Source organism: Coregonus clupeaformis, chromosome 14, assembly GCF_020615455.1.
Source record: "Coregonus clupeaformis isolate EN_2021a chromosome 14, ASM2061545v1, whole genome shotgun sequence".
Taxonomy (NCBI): domain Eukaryota; kingdom Metazoa; phylum Chordata; class Actinopteri; order Salmoniformes; family Salmonidae; genus Coregonus; species Coregonus clupeaformis.
In genome coordinates, this window is record NC_059205.1 from 39,899,733 (window position 1) to 39,920,792 (window position 21,060).

Sequence of the window (21,060 nt, forward strand, 5' to 3'; positions counted from 1 at the left end):
TCGGATGGGGGTCTCCAGTATCTAGTGGAGTGGGAGGGGTACGGTCCGGAGGAGCGGTGCTGGGTGCCGAGGAGAGACGTGTTGGACCCGTCGCTCCTGACGGAGTTCCATCGGAGGCATCCGACGCGCCCTGCGCCGCGTCCCCCTGGTCGTCCCCGAGGCCGGAGTCGGCGCACGTCTGGAGCCGCGTCAAGGGGGGTACTGTCACGGTTTCGGCCGAGGCTGCCTCTCTCCCTTGTTCGGGCAGGCTTCGGCGTTCGTCGTCTCCGGAATTCTAGCTGCCACCGCTAGATGTTTCATGTTCGTTTGCTTTTGTCTGTTTGTTTACACACCTGTTTCTGTTTTGACGTAATTAGTGTCCTATAAGTTTCTCGTTGTGTTTGTCTAGTGTTGTGTGTGATTGTTTCGTGTCAGGTGTTTGTGCGTAACCTGTGTTTTCGGTACGCCAGTTCTATTTGCTTCCTCCTCGGTTGAGGAGAGTTTTTGCGCTCTGTATTTTGTGCGCTCGTGTGTGACGCCTGTGTGCGTCTGTTTGGCCTCAGGCCGCCTTTTGGATTATTTTGCTCAAGTAAAGTCTTGTTGGACTGTACATCTGCTTCTGCGCCTGATTCCACACCACACCATTTCAACACCCTTGACACAGCTAGCAGCTGTTGTGTTTGCTAGCCCGCCAATGAACTGTGTGAGGGACCAGGGTTGTTTGATATTCAACCTGAAAGACTTTAAATCCTTCAGTTTTAAAACAGGAGTGGTTGGAAAAGAAAACTATTTTGAGTTGGTAAACGGCTAATACAGCAACTGGAGGTTACAGACAAGTCTGCATCAAAACAGTCAACAGCCTCACACGGCCCCTTACAAAAAAAAGATTGCAGTTTTGAAACATCAGTAAAAGTGCAGTAACTGCAGTCGACTGTGGTATTTTGGACGCAGTAATTGCAGAATAACTGCAGTGTACTGCAGTTATACTGAACTCTAACCGCAATTACACTGCAAAATTACTGCAGTAAACAAACAGTGTTATTTTGGAAGTAGTATTTGCAGCATACTGCAGTTATACTGCACTTTAACTGCAGTATAACTACAATCTGACTGCAATCTTTTTCCCTAAGGGGCATTACAAGCATTACATTACATATTTGCATGGCTATGTAATAATAATGTGATTGTCCATTTAGCAAAAGGAAATACACAAAGGTTCAGATATTGCATTTTACAGTGTAACTTTATACTGTATGATAATGGATACTGCCAACTATTATAACTAATGGTGATTGTAGCGTTCATGTTTTGAGCATCAATCAGGATTCGAGCCTTGAAGGTCACAAAGTATAACTGCATCTTTTTAAAACCTTTTACTGCAGTGGGCTAAAGCAGGGTCACACAGAGTGATTATTGGTAGTCTTAAACAAATCTACTTTGAAACAAAAATATACACCTCACACACATGGTTATGGGCTTAAAAAAATAAGACACCTGTACCATGTCAGATATAGAGTTGAAATGTATAAAATGTTTAGTTTGCATCCCAATATTACACTTTATATAAATCACAGAACACTGAAATATAACAAAACTGTTTGACATAGAAACACCAGATTTTTGTCTTTAAAAATAAATAATCTTTATTAATTATGAAATGATTCCCCATGAGGCCAGTGAGGGTGCTTTTGGTCATTGACTGCAGGAAAGGGTTAAAACATTCATGCTATCTTAATCTAATTACATAGGGCTACACACAACATGCAACTGTACAACATTGTGTGCAGCCCTTTGATAGACATCAGAATTGAAATGCGCTATTGGCTTCCTGATTTTTGACAGACATGGAAAATAAATCGATATGGCGCTATATCAAAGTAAGGCTTTAGTCCTGACTGGTACTTTCTCATACCACTTGGATTGCGCACAATGGCTATAGTGGGATCAACTAAAATCTTCTGGTGTAAACAAAATATTTCCCTGACATTCTTTAGGATCAGGGCAGTTTCATTTATTTTATCACTCTCCAGGATCATCCCCTGCAGATTACCCTCCATTGACATGATCCAGTGATTGAAATAACCATCACTGTTGCAATAGAGAGCAATAGTAATGGTGTATTTTTGTAGGCAATAACTCCGTAAAAGAAAGGTGGAGCAAATAAGTCTCCAAAAACAAGCTGACAGCCAAAATACAAAATAGTAACTATGACTGAAATAATAAAGAAACAGGGAGAACACTTCTTGAGTACCTGTACATACTTCTCTGATCAGACACTGATTAGTACTGCTGAGCATAGAGAAACTAGCAGAGAAAACTGAGGAAGGGAACACAGGGAAGTGAGGGCATAAATACACAGGTGAACAGGTAGACACAGGTGACACCAATAGGATGATGATTAGTTCAGACTGTGAGTAAGGAGGTGCCTAAGGTTGTCGGAGGATGACACCTAGTGGGTCGCTCCGGAACTGCGACCTCCTCCTGTAACAACACTCTCTTGTCTAGATGGTCCATATGGGGAATCCAGTCGTAATTAGGGACCCGATGTTAAAAACGCTCAGCCATCTTCAGCACCTGTCCGATCCATTAACAATTGGAGTGAATTATATTGGCTAGAGGTACCAAGTCTGCAAACTGACTGCAAAACTTCAGAAGCTGAGTCTTTTTGGAACAGTGGTTTCTCCGAGAGATCAGATAATGCTAATGTAAACAACCACAGCTGAATGACAATAATTTTCATGTCTTCAAATTTACTTTAGACAGATGACAATTTGTCATTAGTTAGCAAAGTTTGTCAAAAATAGCAATGCTAATGTTAGCTTGCTAAAATCTGGTGGTCTCCCCTCAATCTTAGCTAGCGAACGTTATACTGCATCTGAAGTCAATCTGGCGACATCACAATGATGGCAAAAGGTTTTCCTAATAATTATCTGAAAGTTTGTCCTTTCCTGGTTGCAAAAATTCTAATAGTTTGCCTAATTTCAGTTTCTGTGACAAAATAAGCAAGCATAGTGTAGAGAATCATTGTACCATATAAACCACTGTGAAATATATTTTCCTTAACCAAAAATATTGTATTTTCAGCTGTTTGAAGCTGGTGTACAAAATCGAAAGTAAAAGATGGAAAACTAAACTTAAGAACGGGAAGCATATAAAATAGCGCACATAGAACCGATCTACCGCTTCTTAGACCTGCATTCAATGGCAATTACAGATCTATAACTCATATTTCTATATGAATTTGGTCGGGTCGCCCCAAAAAGTGACATATTTTGCAGCTTTAAAGGAATAGCTGCCTCAAACATCATGGTTCTGTACATATGTGTCTATCTTTAAAAGTAGCCTAGTAGTTGGAAAGATACTATAAAGCACAATGTACTGCATGTGTGTATTACATATGCAGAGGGATACATGAGGGTATGGGTAATCTAAAATAACTCAACTAAGTTCATATCCATTGTGAGTGGCTAATGATCAGTGTTGTGTTGTCTATGCTCAACTGTGTGGGAACATGCTCCAAATAATGAGCTAACGATGGGTCCACTGTGCTGTCATTGACCAAGGCCTCATTATCTTGTCAACTGGTCTAAATGTAAGAATCCTAAGTGGTATGAAATAATCCTCTCGCAAAAATTATTTGAATTGCTTTAACTAGAGGTTCACATGCAACCTGATCTAGTCACATGCAAGTCTTCTATACAAATCATAAAGTGTTGTGTGATTGTAGATTAATTCAGAGGAAACCAAAGTGCGTTTATCCCTCTCACATCAGCTGAGGCTGGCATCATTCCTTCTGTTGGCCCAGGTCTACCTTGACAATAGATTCTGATAAGCCCATGATGTCTTGCAGACAGAGAGAGTCAGATAGAATGTGGAGAGGTATTCCTGGACATATCATATTTTACTTTTTTACTATCATATGTGATTTGAAACATTTGCCAAATGTCTTTCTTTGCATAAGAAAGTTATAGATGGACCAGGACTATGCCAACCTGCCGTATTTTGTATAAGGGAATACATGTGTAGTTGCTTTCATACCCATTCAACACACATGAACTGTGTGACAGTTTATTTATTTATCAAACAATGTATTATAATGGGAAATAACCACTGAGGAGTAGTGACTAATCCGAGTCCGACAAGGGAATTCCTGGGTTGCACCTCCGTCACTTGGTAGCGTGATGCCAATGTTATGAACGTTCTCAAGTCGCTCTCTGCCATAGTAGTCCCCTGTAGCTCATTTGGTAGAGCATGGCGCTTGCAACGCCAGGGTTGTGGGTTCGTTTCCCACGGGGGGGCAGTATGAAAATGTATGCACTCACTAACTGTAAGTCGCTCTGGATAAGAGCGTCTGCTAAATGACTAAAATGTCAAATGTAGTGCCCAAAAGTTGACTGATGGCCAGTCATTCTGAATGAGGGCTAAGGACTGTTTCATTAGTGGCCTGCAAATACGATGACATTGCTGAAGTAGGAAACAACTTTGCCATTCTTTTTGTGTCGTCAAATTTACTTTAGAGAGATGGCAATGTTGTCATTAGCTGGCAAAATTTAAAAAAAATAGCAAGCAATGCTAACATTAGCTAGCTAAAATCCGCTGGTCTCCCCTCAATTTTAGCTAACGTTTACTGCATCTAAAGTCATTCTGGCGACATCACAAAGGTTTTTCTACTAATTATCTGCCTCCTTTAGATTTCAAAGCCACTGTAATGCACTTTTGATGAAATCTTCATCAGCGTCAATTGACAATACAATACAACTTTATTAATCCCCAAGGGGCAATTCATTTGCATTGAGTAGAACGCTCAGTCAGGCATCAGTCTTAAAAGAATGTTCAAAACAATATTGTGACAAAAGGTGAACAGATAGGCTAGATGATGATGAAGAAGCAACACGAGAGAGAGTTTACTTTGGCACATTAGATATCAGTAGTCTGGTCCTGGAGCATTTTAACAATGTTTCCCACATGTGAATCCACTTGGATTCTGTACTAAAGTGTCACATTTAATCTCCAACTCATGTCTCAATTGTCACTACATGAACATAGACATTGATTCTGCTAAGGTGCAGATTCTGAACTTGTCACTGTCTGCAATTCTTTCATAAAAGAGAGAAAAAGAAAATGAGCGATTTAAAGGGAAAGACAGGGAGTGAAAGAAAGACCTTGTGCCTGAACACACACAGAGACTATTTTGTTTAATAAACAGGTAAACAATTAAACATGAAAATGTCCTAATCCATCACATAGGTTCCCCCCTATCCAAAACGCTGGGAATTTTACCAGTTCTATTAAAACAGCAACTGTTAGGTACCAGCAGACTTGGCAGCACCGTAAAGACTCAACAAATAACATCTGGCTCTTGTTGTCTACTTTGATTAACAAAAGGCAAGAGATGGACAACAACAGTTTGTAGACCATTGCTTCTTGGCACTTCCCGGCTAAAAATTATTAACAGACTTGATCTCCCACATGGAACGTATTGTCTTTATCAGAGCAACAGAGGAAATAAAGCCCTAATTGAAGTAGAGGAGGAGGGGGTGTCATTTTAAAAAGTGAAGTTGCTTGGATAGAGGGAGGAAGAACATTTCAATCTGCGTAGACTTTCTCACAAAAAAGCCTTTGATAAGAACACTGCCTCTGCCATTTACGTCATAGAACCGCTTACGATTTGTACTGTATTGCCTTCGATTATGGCCTTAGAGATGTGCTAAATTGTCTGTTCTTGAAATCCAGCAAAATATTTCAACATTGAACTAAAGCTGATAGCATTTGAACTTGCGTGTGTTCCAAAGCTGAATCTGAAACTGCCAAACCCCAAATATGATGTGAAAAAGCTTTAAAAAAGGCAATTACACTGTTGGAGCGCATAAGATGAGTGTTAGATGAAACCCAGTTGATTTCTGATTAATGACAATGTATAACATTGCCTAATGCATAATGTTTTAGGGTCCCACTTTACGTAAAAGTGAATATGGTCGAGAGAAGACTGAGAGAGGGCAAACGTTCACCTGCTCAAATTGGTTGAATGATTGGTCCGGGATACAATCTGTTTTTGGTCCCGGATTGTGAACTGAATATGTATTGGTCTTCTCAACTGTCTAAAGAGTACCTTACTAATATCATACAGTAGATCATAAATAAGAATCACATTATCACCACTCAATATTAAACATATGTTTATGACAATCCTTTCAATCCTTAAGAGTTCTGTGAACAGTTAGAAATAATTGTATTTCCTCTGGCTCAAACAATTCCTGCCATGCATAGAGCCTCATCACACTTGCATTAATTCTGTTTCTGAGTGGCTTCAACAGCAGTCTACAGCAGTCTGAACCATTTACTAATGGTCTCCCCACATGTTAGCCTGGCGGCCCTGACATCTGTGTGTTTTGCTCATTACTTTTGTTTGCATATAACACATGGAGGTATGATGGTGCGGTCCAAGTCCCCCTCTGTTGTAAAGACGCCCTCGTCTCTTGGCTCTCCTAATATCCCTTCTGGACCACCGACTTTCAACTTCATTTGTAAAGTAAATATTTGTCTGGGATTAGAGTGTGTCGTTGCCACTTGTCAGAGCTGGGCTTGAAAGTGTTTATGAGCTTAAGGGTTGTTTTTGTGGCATTGCTATGTTTGACATCTCTCGCCTCTTCAATGTTTGTTGTTTGTTGTGATTGTCATTTCACTGTAAATCTCCAATGAAGTAAATCACCATGACTAAACTCAAATAGACTAAATCAAAGGTGTTAGCCTCCATCTGTTCTGGAGCCACAACATGGGTTGCAATAGCGGATGGTAGAGGAGAGTTTCATTGAACCAAACAGCAGACACTTCATTTTCCCATGACTATCCATGACATATTATGTTAAATCAAATCAAAAATCGAATTTATTTGTCACATGCGCCGAATACAACTGGTGTAGACTTTACCGTGAAATGCTTAGGAGCCCTTCCCAACGATGCAGTTTAAAAATAATAATAATAAAAAAAGTCAAATAGTAACAAGAGGAATAAAATAAATACACAAAAATGGAGCTATATACAAGGAGTACCAGTACCAGATAAATGTGCAGGGGTACAAGGTATTTGAGGTAGATATGTACAGTGGGGGAAAACAGTATTTAGTCAGCCACCAATTGTGCAAGTTCTCCCACTTAAAAAGATGAGAGAGGCCTGTAATTTTCATCATAGGTACACGTCAACTATGACAGACAAAATGAGGAAAAAAAATCCAGAAAATCACATTGTAGGATTTTTAATGAATTTATTTCCAAATTATGGTGGAAAATAAGTATTTGGTCAATAACAAACGTTTTTCAATACTTTGTTATATACCCTTTGTTGGCAATGACACAGGTCAAACGTTTTCTGTAAGTCTTCACAAGGTTTTCACACACTGTTGCTGGTATTTTGGCCCATTCCTCCATGCAGATCTCCTCTAGAACAGTGATGTTTTGGGGCTGTCGCTGGGCAACACGGACTTTCAACTCCGTCCAAAGATGTTCTATGGGGTTGAGATCTGGAGACTGGCTAGGCCACTCCAGGACCTTGAAATGCTTCTTACGAAGCCACTCCTTCGTTGCCCGGGCGGTGTGTTTGGGATCATTGTCATGCTGAAAGACCCAGCCACGTTTCATCTTCAATGCCCTTGCTGATGGAAGGAGGTTTTCACTCAAAATCTCACGATACATGGCCCCATTCATTCTTTCCTTTACACGGATCAGTCGTCCTGGTCTCTTTGCAGAAAAACAGCCCCAAAGCATGATGTTTCCACCCCCATGCTTCACAGTAGGTATGGTGTTCTTTGGATGCAACTCAGCATTCTTTGTCCTCCAAACACGACGAGTTGAGTTTTTACCAAAAAGTTATATTTTGGTTTCATCTGACCATATGACATTCTCCCAATCCTCTTCTGGATCATCCAAATGTACTCTATCAAACTTCAGACGGGCCTGGACATGTACTGGCTTAAGCAGGGGGACACGTCTTGCACTGCAGGATTTGAGTTCCTGGCGGCATAGTGTGTTACTGATGGTAGGCTTTGTTACTTTGGTCCCAGCTCTCTGCAGGTCATTCACTAGGTCCCCCCGTGGTGTTCTGGGATTTTTGCTCACCGTTCTTGTGATTATTTTGACCCCACGGGGTGAGATCTTGCGTGGAGCCCCAGATCGAGTGAGATTATCAGTGGTCTTGTATGTCTTCCATTTCCTAATAATTGCTCCCACAGTTGATTTCTTCAAACCAAGCTGCTTACCTATTGCAGATTCAGTCTTCCCAGCCTGGTGCAGGTCTACAATTTTGTTTCTGGTGTCCTTTGACAGCTCTTTGGTCTTGGCCATAGTGGAGTTTGGAGTGTGACTGTTTGAGGTTGTGGACAGGTGTCTTTTATACTGATAACAAGTTCAAACAGGTGCCATTAATACAGGTAACGAGTGGAGGACAGAGGAGCCTCTTAAAGAAGAAGTTACAGGTCTGTGAGAGCCAGAAATCTTGCTTGTTTGTAGGTGACCAAATACTTATTTTCCACCATAATTTGCAAATAAATTCATTAAAAATCCTACAATGTGATTTTCTGGAAAAAAAAATCTCAATTTGTCTGTCATAGTTGACGTGTACCTATGATGAAAATTACAGGCCTCTCTCATCTTTTTAAGTGGGAGAACTTGCACAATTGGTGGCTGACTAAATACCTTTTTCCCCACAGTATATAAAGGGAGGGTAAAGTGACTAGGCATCAGGATAGATAATAATAAGAGTAAAATAAAGAACAGAGTAGCAGTAGCAAATGATGAGTGTGAAAGTGTGTGTGTGGTATGTGTGTGTGCGTATGTAGTGTATGTGAATGTGTGTGGGTTTTGTGTGGGAGTGTCAATGTAGTCTTTGTGAGTGAGTGTGTATAAATAGTGTGTATATTTTGTCTAGTGAGTGTGCGTAGGATCAGTGCAAGATAGAGTCAGTACAGATAGCTCGGGAACCATTAATTGACTATTTAGCAGTCTGGCTATTTAGCAGTCTTATGGCTTGGGGGTAGAAGCTGTCTCGGAGCCTGTTGGTCTGAGAGCCGATGCTCCGGTACCGTTTGCCAGACGGTAGCAGAGTGAACAGTCTATGGCTTGGTTCGCTGGAGTCTTTGGCAATTTTTCGGGCCTTCCTCTCACACCGCCTGATATAAAGGTCCTGGATGTCAGGGATAACACTGTCTACTTCAATAAAGACCTTAACCCCTTGACTTCTCATGGTGGATGGAGACAGTGTTTTTATGTTGTTTGAGGAATTCTGTCTGAGTTTGGTCCTGCCCAGGTGAGGGGCTAGTGTCTATGCTACTCACAGCTGGACTTTTGTTCTCTGGGTATGTGTGGGTCTATGAGGCCACCTAGAGAATGTGCCAGCTTCCGTAATGCACCTGCCCTAGCACCTGACCTTGCCCAACAGATGAGGTGAGCTCATCGGACTCCAAAGCGCTCGGTGGAAACATTCCTTGGGTATGAAACCTCGTCTTCCACATTGGGCATGCATCCCTTTCAGGGGCTCTCCTTGCTCTCCTGTCCTGCTGGGGAGGAAGTGTGGCACTCCGGCCCAAGCAGCACATGGGTATGTGTAATCTGTTTACGGATTGGATGTCATGTCCCACTTACCTCTGAGTAAACCCTGTCGTTATTGGGTGATCAAAGCAGTGACATCAGCCTGGCTGGGCCGGCTGTTTGTTTTCACATGGAGTCTGGCCCGGTTGTGATGACTGAAAGCAGACTTCCGATTTAGTCAGCTTCAACATCTGGGAGAGGGCTATGATGTCAAGTTGTGTGCCTGAATCCCATTATGTGTGAGATTAGCACACAACCAGCCTCTGTCCAGAGGGCCAGACTACAATCATTAGCTATGATATATTATATGTATCTAGCTACAATATAGGGTAATGTAATCCGAGGCTATGGGGGACTGAAAGTGACCAGCGTACAGTACAAGGGGGGAACACCCCATTGTTTTGTGTAAATGAAGTAAACGGTTGTCCAGGTTCTCGTTTGAAAAAAGGGAAAAATATGTTTCTTATGAGTCTCTACAAAAAGAGGGGTAAGATTCTGTAATCTCTTTTTACATTCCATGGAATCTGTTCAGATCTTTCCAGTAAACACTGCAAAGAAGCAGTTTTCCCTTCCAGTAAGTCTTAGCCCTTACAATAGCACCTCCTCATCGATCACTTTTTCACAATCCCACATTTGGACTTGATATAACATTGTTCTTTTGGTTTTTTAGCGGCCACAACATGTTTGAAGTTGGGGTTTGGGATGGGCAGTATAGCCTGGAGAGAGGGGAAGCCATAAACAACTGGACTGATGGGAAAAAGGAAAGGAATTATCCCATTTGGACATGGATGAATGATTCCAAAGCCTGAGGGCCGTATAGCACAATCAGACAAGAGGATCTGTGTAAAGACACATTACGTGAAACGTCAATAACTTTAGCTGAAATGTATCACTGTGGCGTTGCATCAACTGGATAACTTGGGATATGCAGCAGGTGCAAAACGAACAACAATCTAACACAGACAAATGTTTCAATCGATAGAAAGAAAACATGCCCATCTGCACATCTTGATGGATTAGTTCTGTTTTGGCTGGTGGCTCCACGCAATCAATGTCACTTTTAATTAATACTAAATGAAACCTGTTAGCATCAAGATAAGCTAGATGATACTATATTGATACCATAATATATTATGGACTTATATTCAAGTCCAATACTTTATTACACAAATAGACCTATAGAGATGGTGAACAACATAAGGGTTTTTCGCCTAACAAAATGCATATGTTAGAATTGTAGCTATAGGTTTCGATCATATTACATTATGAACAATTCCATAGTGCAACATAAGGGTTTTTCGCCTAACAAAATGTATATGTTAAAATTGTAGCTATAGATTTCGATCATATTAAGTTTTGAACAATTCCATAGTACACAGTATGGCCTTGAGCATTAGGCTACAGTATGTGTCTCACATTAGATGCCTGTATAAAAGAAGCCTGGATCTGTGAGATAAAATGGAGAGCATTTCCAGAGAGAAGAGGCCCAGAGAGGATCACTGGAGTTCTAGTACGTTCATCTGAAGGTTATTCACCACATTATTTTGGGGGGGTTTAATCTGACAGGAGACTGAATGCTTAAATCAGAACCACTCCTCCCGACAATGTTCCTTCCAGATATCTTTCCCCTTCTCCTAGGTGGTCCCAGATCTGTACTGTCTGCATAGCTCCATTCCACCACCTATGTTTAACATTCAAGGTGTGTGCTTTAAAGCAATCAATCAATCCACCAATCATTCCACTTCAGTTTCATTGGTAAACATTTTTTCTCATCATATGTTTGTCAGAAAAGCAACCTATTTCAAGCTTAAAAACCTTCAGGAATTGGGTGTTCTAAGTGAATCCAGGGCAGGCTGAAAGGCCATTTATTGGAATACAGGTTGAAACTCCACAGGAGACCCCCAGCCAGACTGGTGGTAAAACAGCCAGTCAATGCCGGTAATTACAGTAGCAAAGCCCATAGGACCTGTGTGGAAGCAGTCCCCTTATCCCTGGCTAGAAAGGCACTCATCCAGAAAGTCCTGCTGGAATGGGACACGATAGTTTACTAACTGGTGGTGGTCCAATCTAGAATGGACATAATTATATGACCACGGTATACTCTGTTCAAGACTGATATACTGTAGGTGAGGCTTAACTCTTTGTGTGATGAAGAGACATTCAGATAAAGATTTAACACTAGAACATGTGTGATGCACTCCATAACTTTGCATTTAGTAATTGTTAACTCTAGAAATCGAAAATGTAGACCACACTACTATTACCTTTGACCACCATCTTGTGGTTACATGCAAAACTACAACAGGAAAAATGTAAATCATTATAAGCATCTGGAATTTGCTGTGGTAACATGTAGTTTGAAGTTGCCTTGCCTTGCCACTACATTAAGTAACCATACACAGCTGTTTGTGAATTTAAACATGGACATGCTGTATGAAATTAACATAAATACCATAATTCCTCAACTGAAACAGAGAAGGAATGTACCTGTCTCCACTTTAGAGTGGTCTGTCCTCTCTGTCACCTTCTCCTGGCTGATGAGGTAATCAACGATCCGCACCCCGATTAGTGGCTCAGTGTGATTCCATTCCATGATGACCAACGAACTGCTGGGCTCATAGGAGTGGGACAACCTGAGCCTGATAGATAAAATAAAGAGAGTGACACCTAACTAACTCATGAGAAGACAAGCTCATCTTTAGATATCGATACATACAATCATATTTGTGTTTATCAAGTTGCGTAAACTGATTGTTTTGCGTGACTAACCTAGGCTGGGGGAGAGGGGCACATGTTGGCAGGCCGTCCGTCCCAAATGCGTTCGAGTCGCAACGGCACCAGTCATCGATGACGTCACCTTTCCCAGAACACCACAGCATGCTCATCATGGCCTCCTGCAGTGCCTGCAAAGAGACAGAAAGATGGAACAAACACTGTCAATATCATACACAACCTGAGCCTTGGCATCAATATCATCTGCCCCTCTAGTGGGTCATGCAGTCATCCCCTAGTTCAGTGATTCTTAACTGGTGGATCAGAGGTTTTGAATGGGTTGCGGTGTCGGTTTTTCTTTAATGAAAAAATACTTAAACGACTAAATCCTGGTAGAAAGTGATGAAATAATATAGTATCTAAAAAAAAAAAAAAATGTATCACAGTATATCAATATAGAGCTATTAGCAGCGCTATTTAGCGGATTTGGTTGATGTTGTGGTCTCAAACCAGTGAGCTTCCTAACATTCTTAATCAAGAGTATGGGCAAAATTGAATTATTTCCTATTTTACATTGTCATATAATTGCTACATTTACTATCAATAAAGCATTAAAAATAGTTTTCCAGATTGTATTTTTGCGGGGGGGTTTCATGATGCGAATATTGGGTTGCGACTGAGACAACCTGGTTCAATTTGGGTCCCGAGGCAAAACCAGTTGAGAACCACTGCTCTAGCTTATCTTATCACAGTCTGACATACTGATGTAGGCATACACCACACAATTTCTCAACATTTTCATGTCGGAGAGCAGCACATTTTGCGACCGCCATTGCCAAACATCTAGCCTATGTGTTTTGCTGTGGTACTCTCACTGCATGATTAAATGTATAAATTGACATCAAATTATTGGTGGTGAATGTTCTTTTATGCTCTAAATAAAAAAATCTGAAAAGCACATCTGAGGTTGTTTGTTGCAGGTGCATGGGAATAATTCGATGATATCTTCAAAGACAAAACAATGTGCACACTGCTCTTGGCAGTATCACTTTCGTTTATTTACGCTTTTAGGAATTCACTCTGATCATGAAGATTTCCCTATGTCTGCAAAAATTTGTGAAAAAGAGAGTAAACCAAGGTTTTCAGTGCCTGGTAGGTCTCGTTGTTGGAGACCAGCTCATAGAGCGGGGTGGCCTTAGTCATCTGGAGCAGGACAGGCTCGGCTGGACGCCCAGGCCCAGGGCTCATGTGGCAGAGGTGGCAGGAATACGGGCACTGGCCCTGGCTGCTGCAGTCCATGCGCACCCCCACCGCCATGCGCTTGGCACCAGAGTCCAGCAGGCTGGCGATGTATGCTGGGTAGGTCAGGGTCCGGGGCTCCTTGTCGCGCTCCTCAGACTCTTCTGATGGGGAATTCCCTGAAAAGGGCATAGTTATAGTTACTGTGGGCTTTGGATATTAGGATTTATCGACATAACTGAATAACACATATTGTTACAAACAACATTTGAAATCTTGTCAGCATTTACAAAATAGAGAAGTTATAGGTGTCAATTTTTAGTAGAAATGTGAGTTATCATCACGGTTCACTTAAACAATAATGCCCGATAGGGTGTGGTATATGGCCAATATACCACGGCTAAGGGCTGTTCTTACGTGGTATATTGGCCATATATCACAAACCCCTGAGGTGCCTTATTGCTATTATAAACTGGTTACCAACATAATTGGAGCAGTAAAATAAATGTTTTGTCATACCCATGGTATACGGTCTGATATACCACGGCTTTCAGCCAATCAGCATTCAGGACTCGAATCACCCAGTTTATAAGTTCGGCTATTTATCGGATATACAGTTGAAGTCGGAAGATTACATACACCTTAGCCAAATACATTTAAACTCAGTTTTTCACCATTCCTGACATTTAATCCTAGTAAGAATTCCCTGTTTTAGGTCAGTTAGGATCACCACTTTATTTTAAGAATGTGAAATGTCAGAATAATAGTAGAGAGAATTATTTATTTCAGCACATTCCCAGTGGGTCAGAAGTTTACATACACTCAATTAGTATTTGGTAGCATTGCCTTTAAATTGTTTAACTTGGGTCATACGTTTTGGGTAGCCTTCCACAAGCTTCCCACAATAAATTGGGTGAATTTTGGCCCATTCCTCCTGACAGAGATGGTGTAACTGAGCCAGGTTTGTAGGCCTCCTTGCTCGCACACGCTTTTTCAGTTCTGCCCACAAATTTTCTATAGGATTGAGGTCAGGGCTTTGTGATGGGCACTCCAATACCTTGACTTTGTTGTCCTTAAGCCATTTTGCCACAACTTTGGAAGTTTGCTTGGGGTCATTGTCCATTTGGAAGACACATTTGCGACCAAGCTTTAACTTCCTGATTGATGTCTTGAGATGTTGCTTCAATATATCCACATAATTTTCCTTCCTCATGATGCCATCTATTTTGTGAAGTGCACCAGTCCCTCCTGCAGCAAAGCACACCCACAGCATGATGCTGCCACCCCCGTGTTTCACGGTTGGGATATTGTGTTCTTCGGCTTGCAAACACCCCCTTTTTCCTCCAAACATAACGATGGTCATTATGGCCAAACTGTTCCATTTTTGTTTCATCAGACCAGAGGACATTTCTCCAAAAAGTACGATCTTTGTCCCCATGTGCAGTTGCAAACCGTAGTCTGGCTTTTTTATGGCGGTTTTGGAGCAGTGGCTTCTTCCTGGCTGAGTGGCCTTTCAGGTAATGTCGATATAGAACTTGTTTTACTGTGGATATAGATACTTTTGTACTTGTTTCCTCCAGCATCTTCAAAAGGTCCTTTGCTGTTGTTCTGGGATTGATTAGCACTTTTCGCACCAAAGTTTGTTCATCTCTAGGAGACAGAACGCGTCTCCTTCCTGAGCGGTATGACGGCTGCGTGGTCCCATGGTGTTTATACTTGCATACTATTGTTTGCACAGATGAACGTGGTACCTTCAGTCGTTTGGAAATTGCTCCCAAGGATGAACCAGACTTGTGGAGGTCTACCATTTTTTTCTGAGGTCTTGGCTGATTTCTTTTGATTTTCCCATGATGTCAAGCAAAGAGGCACTGAGTTTGAAGATAGGCCTTGAAATACATCCACATTTACACCTCCAATTGACTAAAATGATGTCAATTAGCCTATCAGAAGCTTCTAAAGCCATGACATAATTTTCTGGAATTTTCCAAGCTTTTTAAAGGCACAGTCAACTTAGTGTATGTAAACTTCTGACCCACTGGAATTGTGATACAGTGAATTATAAGTGAAATAATCTGTCTGTAAACAATTGTTGTCATGCACAAAGTAGATGTCCTAACCGACTTGCCAAAACTATAGTTTGTTAACAAGAAATTTGTGGAGTGGTTGAAAAACTGGTTTTAATGACTCCAACCTACGTGTATGTAAACTTCCGACTTCAACTGTATCCACATTTGCATTTCCCTCAAAACTGGCACTGCATTCAATTATATTTATTATGCTGTCCTCTCAAATGTACTTTGGGCAGTGCTGGCCTGCTGGCATCTTCCAAGACATCTCTGAAGAGCAAGTTGCATTATTAAATGCAAAGCTTTGCCACTTTTTCTCTTAAAAAGCATTTAAATTACCATTCCTTCATACTGTTGAGTCGTGTGCATACACAGGCAATTTATAAGCTCAACAGGCAACTTGGGAATAGCCAGTTGCTGGGAGCTGGCTTTGATGAAATGAGACATGGCTTTATGAGCCAACCGGGTGAGGGGGTGAAATACACACACAAAGTCACCCTTTACTCTCCCACATAATTTACATCATAATGTAGTCCATACCTTAGATTGGGCTCGAGATATAAAACTAAATCAGAATACACACCTCACTTTGCTTGTATATCAATGAATAAGAGCAGATGGCCATCACTCAAACAAGAGGACAGTAAGGCACATCACTGCACTCAGTTCAAGCTTTCAGTGCCAAGTGAGTTCTAACGTGCTACAACATCATTCAACTTCCATAATAATTAGATACGATCAGAAAGATGGGGTTTGCCCATTGTTATTCATAGATCACATTGTCCTTAAAGTGTGACACACATGACAATGGTGGGCTTGTCATGGGCGTTTGGTCCGGGCCTGGGGGCAGTTTGAGTGACTAAGCTCAGCTAATCATATCACGTATGTACTTTATATGCTGCTGATCAACTAGCAGGGCACGTCGGTCGTCATCAAGTCGTGACAAGCTGGACCTCTGGTGGGTCGCCGGTCGTCCCAAATGGCACCCTATTCCCTATTTAATCTAGAGCCACTATAGAGAATATGGTGCCATTTGGGACGACCATGGTCAGGCCTGAGGGGGTGCGGTGGCCCTGTGTGGCTCGTGACAGGGCTTGATTAATCAAAGAGAGAAGTGGGAAATTAGGGTCTGTGCCTGGCACCATAGCATGTACTCTGTCCATGTCAAACACAGCTGCTGAGATCTCGGGTCACATCTGACCGTTTTCACGAGACATGCAGGATGTTAACGGTGGCAGTTTTATAAGGACAACTTGAGTTAGGAGGATGGCCTTGACTTTTAGGCTCTGGAATAAAATAGTGGAGCAATGCTTAAGGAAATCGACTCACAGAATCACTCTGGATAAATAAATGATGTTTACTGTCCCTCAGGATGGAGAACCAAAAACACATTAATACACAACAATATATACATTTTAAACACTCTCTCTCTTACGTGCACACACACACACTCACATATGTCACGCACGCATGCACACACACGCCATTTTGCTTTGACATACTGCTCCACCTCATCACCCAGACAGTTATGTGGCAAACATAATTAATATCAAGATAAGGCTGCAAAGACAAATCACTTTCAAGGAAAGGAGAAAACATCCCATTAAATTCCATACATTCCATTCAGGGTCTCGGGATGAGAAAGCGGAGGAAAATCCTGTCATCTGCAGCCCACCCAAATGAGAAACTTTTAATCTAAATTGTGTCGGATGCTTCCCGTTTCTGACAGTCAGATTGGTACCAATTACAAGATTTTGGGAAGGTGATGATTTGAAGATTCTTTGACACAGTATAGAACAGACAGAATGTGTCATCACTCCGGAACAGTTGGTGTTCCAGGGATACAATACTTTTCCTCCCACATAGAGAAATACTCTCAGATCAACACTAGGTGATGCTATAGTCAGTGTTTCTAGCAGCATTACAGGATATAAAAAAATAACTACTGATCATATCACTGCAGATTCTTTTGTACACCATATACTAAGGGAGGAAATAATAGGGGAATCTTTTACATTTTGTGGATAATAGACGCTAATAAAAACATTGTTATTATGATTTCCAGCTGATTTACGCATCACAGAATTCAAAAATACTGTACAGTAAAGATACAAAGTCAACACAGAGCACTGGGTGGGAAAATCATATCAAAGGGAGTTTTAAAATGTCATATACTGTTTGAAAAATATCACTAAAATCTGACTACATGCAGTGAGCCATGCGGTACCTACAGAAAGCCGTGCGGTACCTCCAGAAAGCAATACTGCTACACAGTGCAACCCCACCAGGAACAGAATACATTGGAGCTCTTAAACAAATCTCTGTGACGGGCAAATCTTCCCAGGCAGACGTTGCTTGTACTTGATAATATACAGTGGCACACTGTGCTACACCTATACGCAGCTAAGCAAAATGCAATAAAACAGACACCCACTCTGAGTGGCAATCCACTGTGATATTCAACCTGACTGCTAAGACAGTGGATTGTGAATACCTTTTTCCCCACCAGTCAACACCTACCTACCAAGCAGGTGTGGAAGGGTAAAAGCTCTCAATGGGACTACATAGGCCTAAACCATATGGATGGCCTGCATCTGGGATAGTAAAACAGTACAGGGTATTTACATGCTAATGTTAAGCCTATGCCTTCAGTCACTCCAGCCTACTTGGCCAGCGAACCTTTCAAGCTTTCTGAAGTTTGATTCATCTCTGCACTTTAGCTGGCTGGGCTGGCAATGTGCTTAACTAACAGCCTTCTCTGGCCCTTAATAGAAGCTGTAGCCACGGCTCTTTGCAGCGCCGGTGAAAGTGCCTGTGTTTATTTACCGTTGATTGGGCCTGCCCACGGACGCACCACATTATAGTGACATCTTGTTCATGGACTTTGAAGGGGACTAATGCATCTGTCGGTCCTCAAATCCCACCAACACCTCCCTATACGTTGGTCTGTTAGGCAGGCCTGAGTTTGCAATGGTCTGAATTGAAGGCAATTTACTGAGGATTCGCCTCCAGGTGAGACATTATACTGGGGTTGCATCACAGCCGTACAAATGCTCAAAGGGATATGTGCACAGTGGGAGGACTTTTTAGATTTTTTGTATTTTATATGGAAAACATATGATATAATTCTCAATAACAGGCAAGGGTATAGTATCTTCCTATTGCAGAGCTTTGCTAGGAAAATATTTATTTAGCCATCCTGTCTCTATAACCCATTACAAACAAAGGCCTGAAACTTCATAAAACCATTGTTAGAGATGACAGAAACAGCAGTGTACGAGCCACCTCAGAAAGTAAATGCATTACCCATACCGACATTAGTCTATTTGAGTGCCAAGATATTCAGATACCATAGATCCAGAATACTAACAACTCCCACCATGGAACTGAATCTGATTTATGTTGCCATTCCTGATATTTCATTGGGTTTATTTTTCCCGGCTTGTGTTTTACAGGTTCACAGGGGAGAAAATACGGCAAGCAGTAGGAAACATAAGACCATAAAAGTCAAGAATGCAGTGGGGGGTTGATACAGATAAGATCAATTTGACTGGCTCTGACTGACTGTAATATAATATTATATGTTATGGACTTAAATCTATACCAGAGGCATCCATTTCATAGCAAGCTGAGAGAGAATCAAGCTGAGGTGGCCCCATAGCAACAGCGATACAGTATAATCAAATGTTTGCAACTCGGTTTTAGTATCCCTGGGAGCTGCTGTGGATCTCAACAGTGGTGTTTTATTTTTTCCTCACCAGCAAGGTGCAGTCGGAGGCCTTATCAGTCCACATGAGGCTGGCAGCTGGCATTCTTTTCATGGACAGATTACACGGCCACACTACATTCACCCCACAGTATCATTTACACTTTTAGCGGTCGCAGCAACCTTCATGGGTGCTGGCTGGCTGCAGCCATCCAAAAGTTTTAGCTACCTCCACTAATTAACTGAAAGAACACATTGTAAAAAGGCACAAAAAAAAGCTATTCTATGGAATTCCAAACTGTGCATCCTCCCGGAAAACAAATAGAGATGCCTATAAAAGCAATATACTGAGGTAGTACAACAACAGATCAATGTAAAGGTAGATTGCATTTGAGCTGGGTGATATGGACAAAAATCCATATGCGATAAATTGCCTGAATTTATGCGATAACGGTAAATAGAGCGATACGTTTAACAATGTGCACCACATTTTTTTTTTAATTATCCTTTAAACTACTACTACTAGTTTGATGGGTTTAGCCATCAATTGTCCCATTAACAATCACCCATAATAGCAAACTTATTTCATTTCAAACTTCACATTTCTTTAGTATAGACTACTTATCGCAATGAACGATATCAGAAAATTTTCCCCATTCAGCAGAGAAAAATTGATATTGAATTATTTAACCTTTTTTCTACAGCTTAGACAGAGAGAACTGTGCAAAGTTCAGGAAGGAATCTACTCTTATTGTGGAAATGTCTAGATCACTTTTCATTAGAGGTTGTTGGTTCATGTTTCATTACAACGTTGGGTTTTCAGAGGCTGACATTGATGTGCTGTATGAGTATTTATATTGAATCATTCTCATAATTTATTATGGTATCTAAGCGACAGGAAAAAGCTTCACAGGGGAAAACCGAGACATAATATTAACATGAATTATCTTATTTAAATAAGATGGCTACAGTAAACTCCAGTCTGTACAAATCTTACTTGACAAAGGGGTTAGCCTATCCTTTGTTCTGCATAAGACATAAAGTAAGATGAATGAATTATAGGCGTAGAGATTCGATTTAGAGAGGCAGTATGTTTGCTGATGGTCCGGAAGCCCAGTTGTCTCCCTGTTAGTCTTGTCTGTTACTCAGAGGAGGAAGCCATCGCCATCCTCTTTGGGTGAAAAGATTCATTATAAAAAGGAACTCACAAGGGTCCCATCTGTCTGACCTCCAAAATGAGTAATATGGGCCAAGCGATGACTGCTACATCAGGTCCCTGTCTCAAGCCCCTATTCTGTCAAGCACACTCCGAGGTCACCCTGTGTTGACATAGCAACCACCCTGTACAGCTCGTCCTCAATCTTCACCAAAGCTTGACACAAACACACACCACCACCACCCCAGCCCAGTCAGCCCTGTTCTCTACTCCCCTATCTCTCCTGCCTTGGTGGATTTCAGTAAAGTGTTGTTATGTGATAGCTAGCCGGCCGAGATCTCTCTCTCTCTCTTTAGCTGGTGTAAGCTCTGTGAGGTTATAAATAAGTCTCAGGTCACATTCCTAAGTGTTTTAGCTTGGCCACAGAGACAGAGAGCAGAAGAATAATCTCGTTGTGGAGGATGAATCAATATGCAGGAAATATCAGTAATTAAACTGATAAAATAGTATCCCTGTAATTACCATCTGACTTCTGAGAAGCTCGTTAAGCCAAGAGGGAGCACCTGGAAAAAGGTCTATTAATATCTATCAGCAGCAAACTGATAGGATCCAAAATTAGAGAGA

General features: G+C 41.4%; 1 protein-coding gene across 10 annotated transcripts in view; it reads right to left on the minus strand.

Annotated features, from left to right (window-relative positions):
- Positions 1 to 21,060, minus strand: part of LOC121580909 (astrotactin-1) — a 263,865-nt gene that overhangs the window by 27,382 nt on the left and 215,423 nt on the right. For 9 of the 10 annotated variants that reach the window (XM_041896090.2, XM_041896089.2, XM_041896086.2 and 6 more), the window contains 3 exons: positions 13,419 to 13,687; positions 12,327 to 12,460; positions 12,045 to 12,196 (listed from right to left, as the gene is read on the minus strand). In XM_041896090.2, the coding sequence (XP_041752024.1) occupies positions 12,045 to 12,196; positions 12,327 to 12,460; positions 13,419 to 13,687 (555 nt within the window). The remainder of the gene's footprint in view (positions 1 to 12,044; positions 12,197 to 12,326; positions 12,461 to 13,418; positions 13,688 to 21,060) is intronic. The other variant, XM_041896088.2, reaches the window with a different exon arrangement.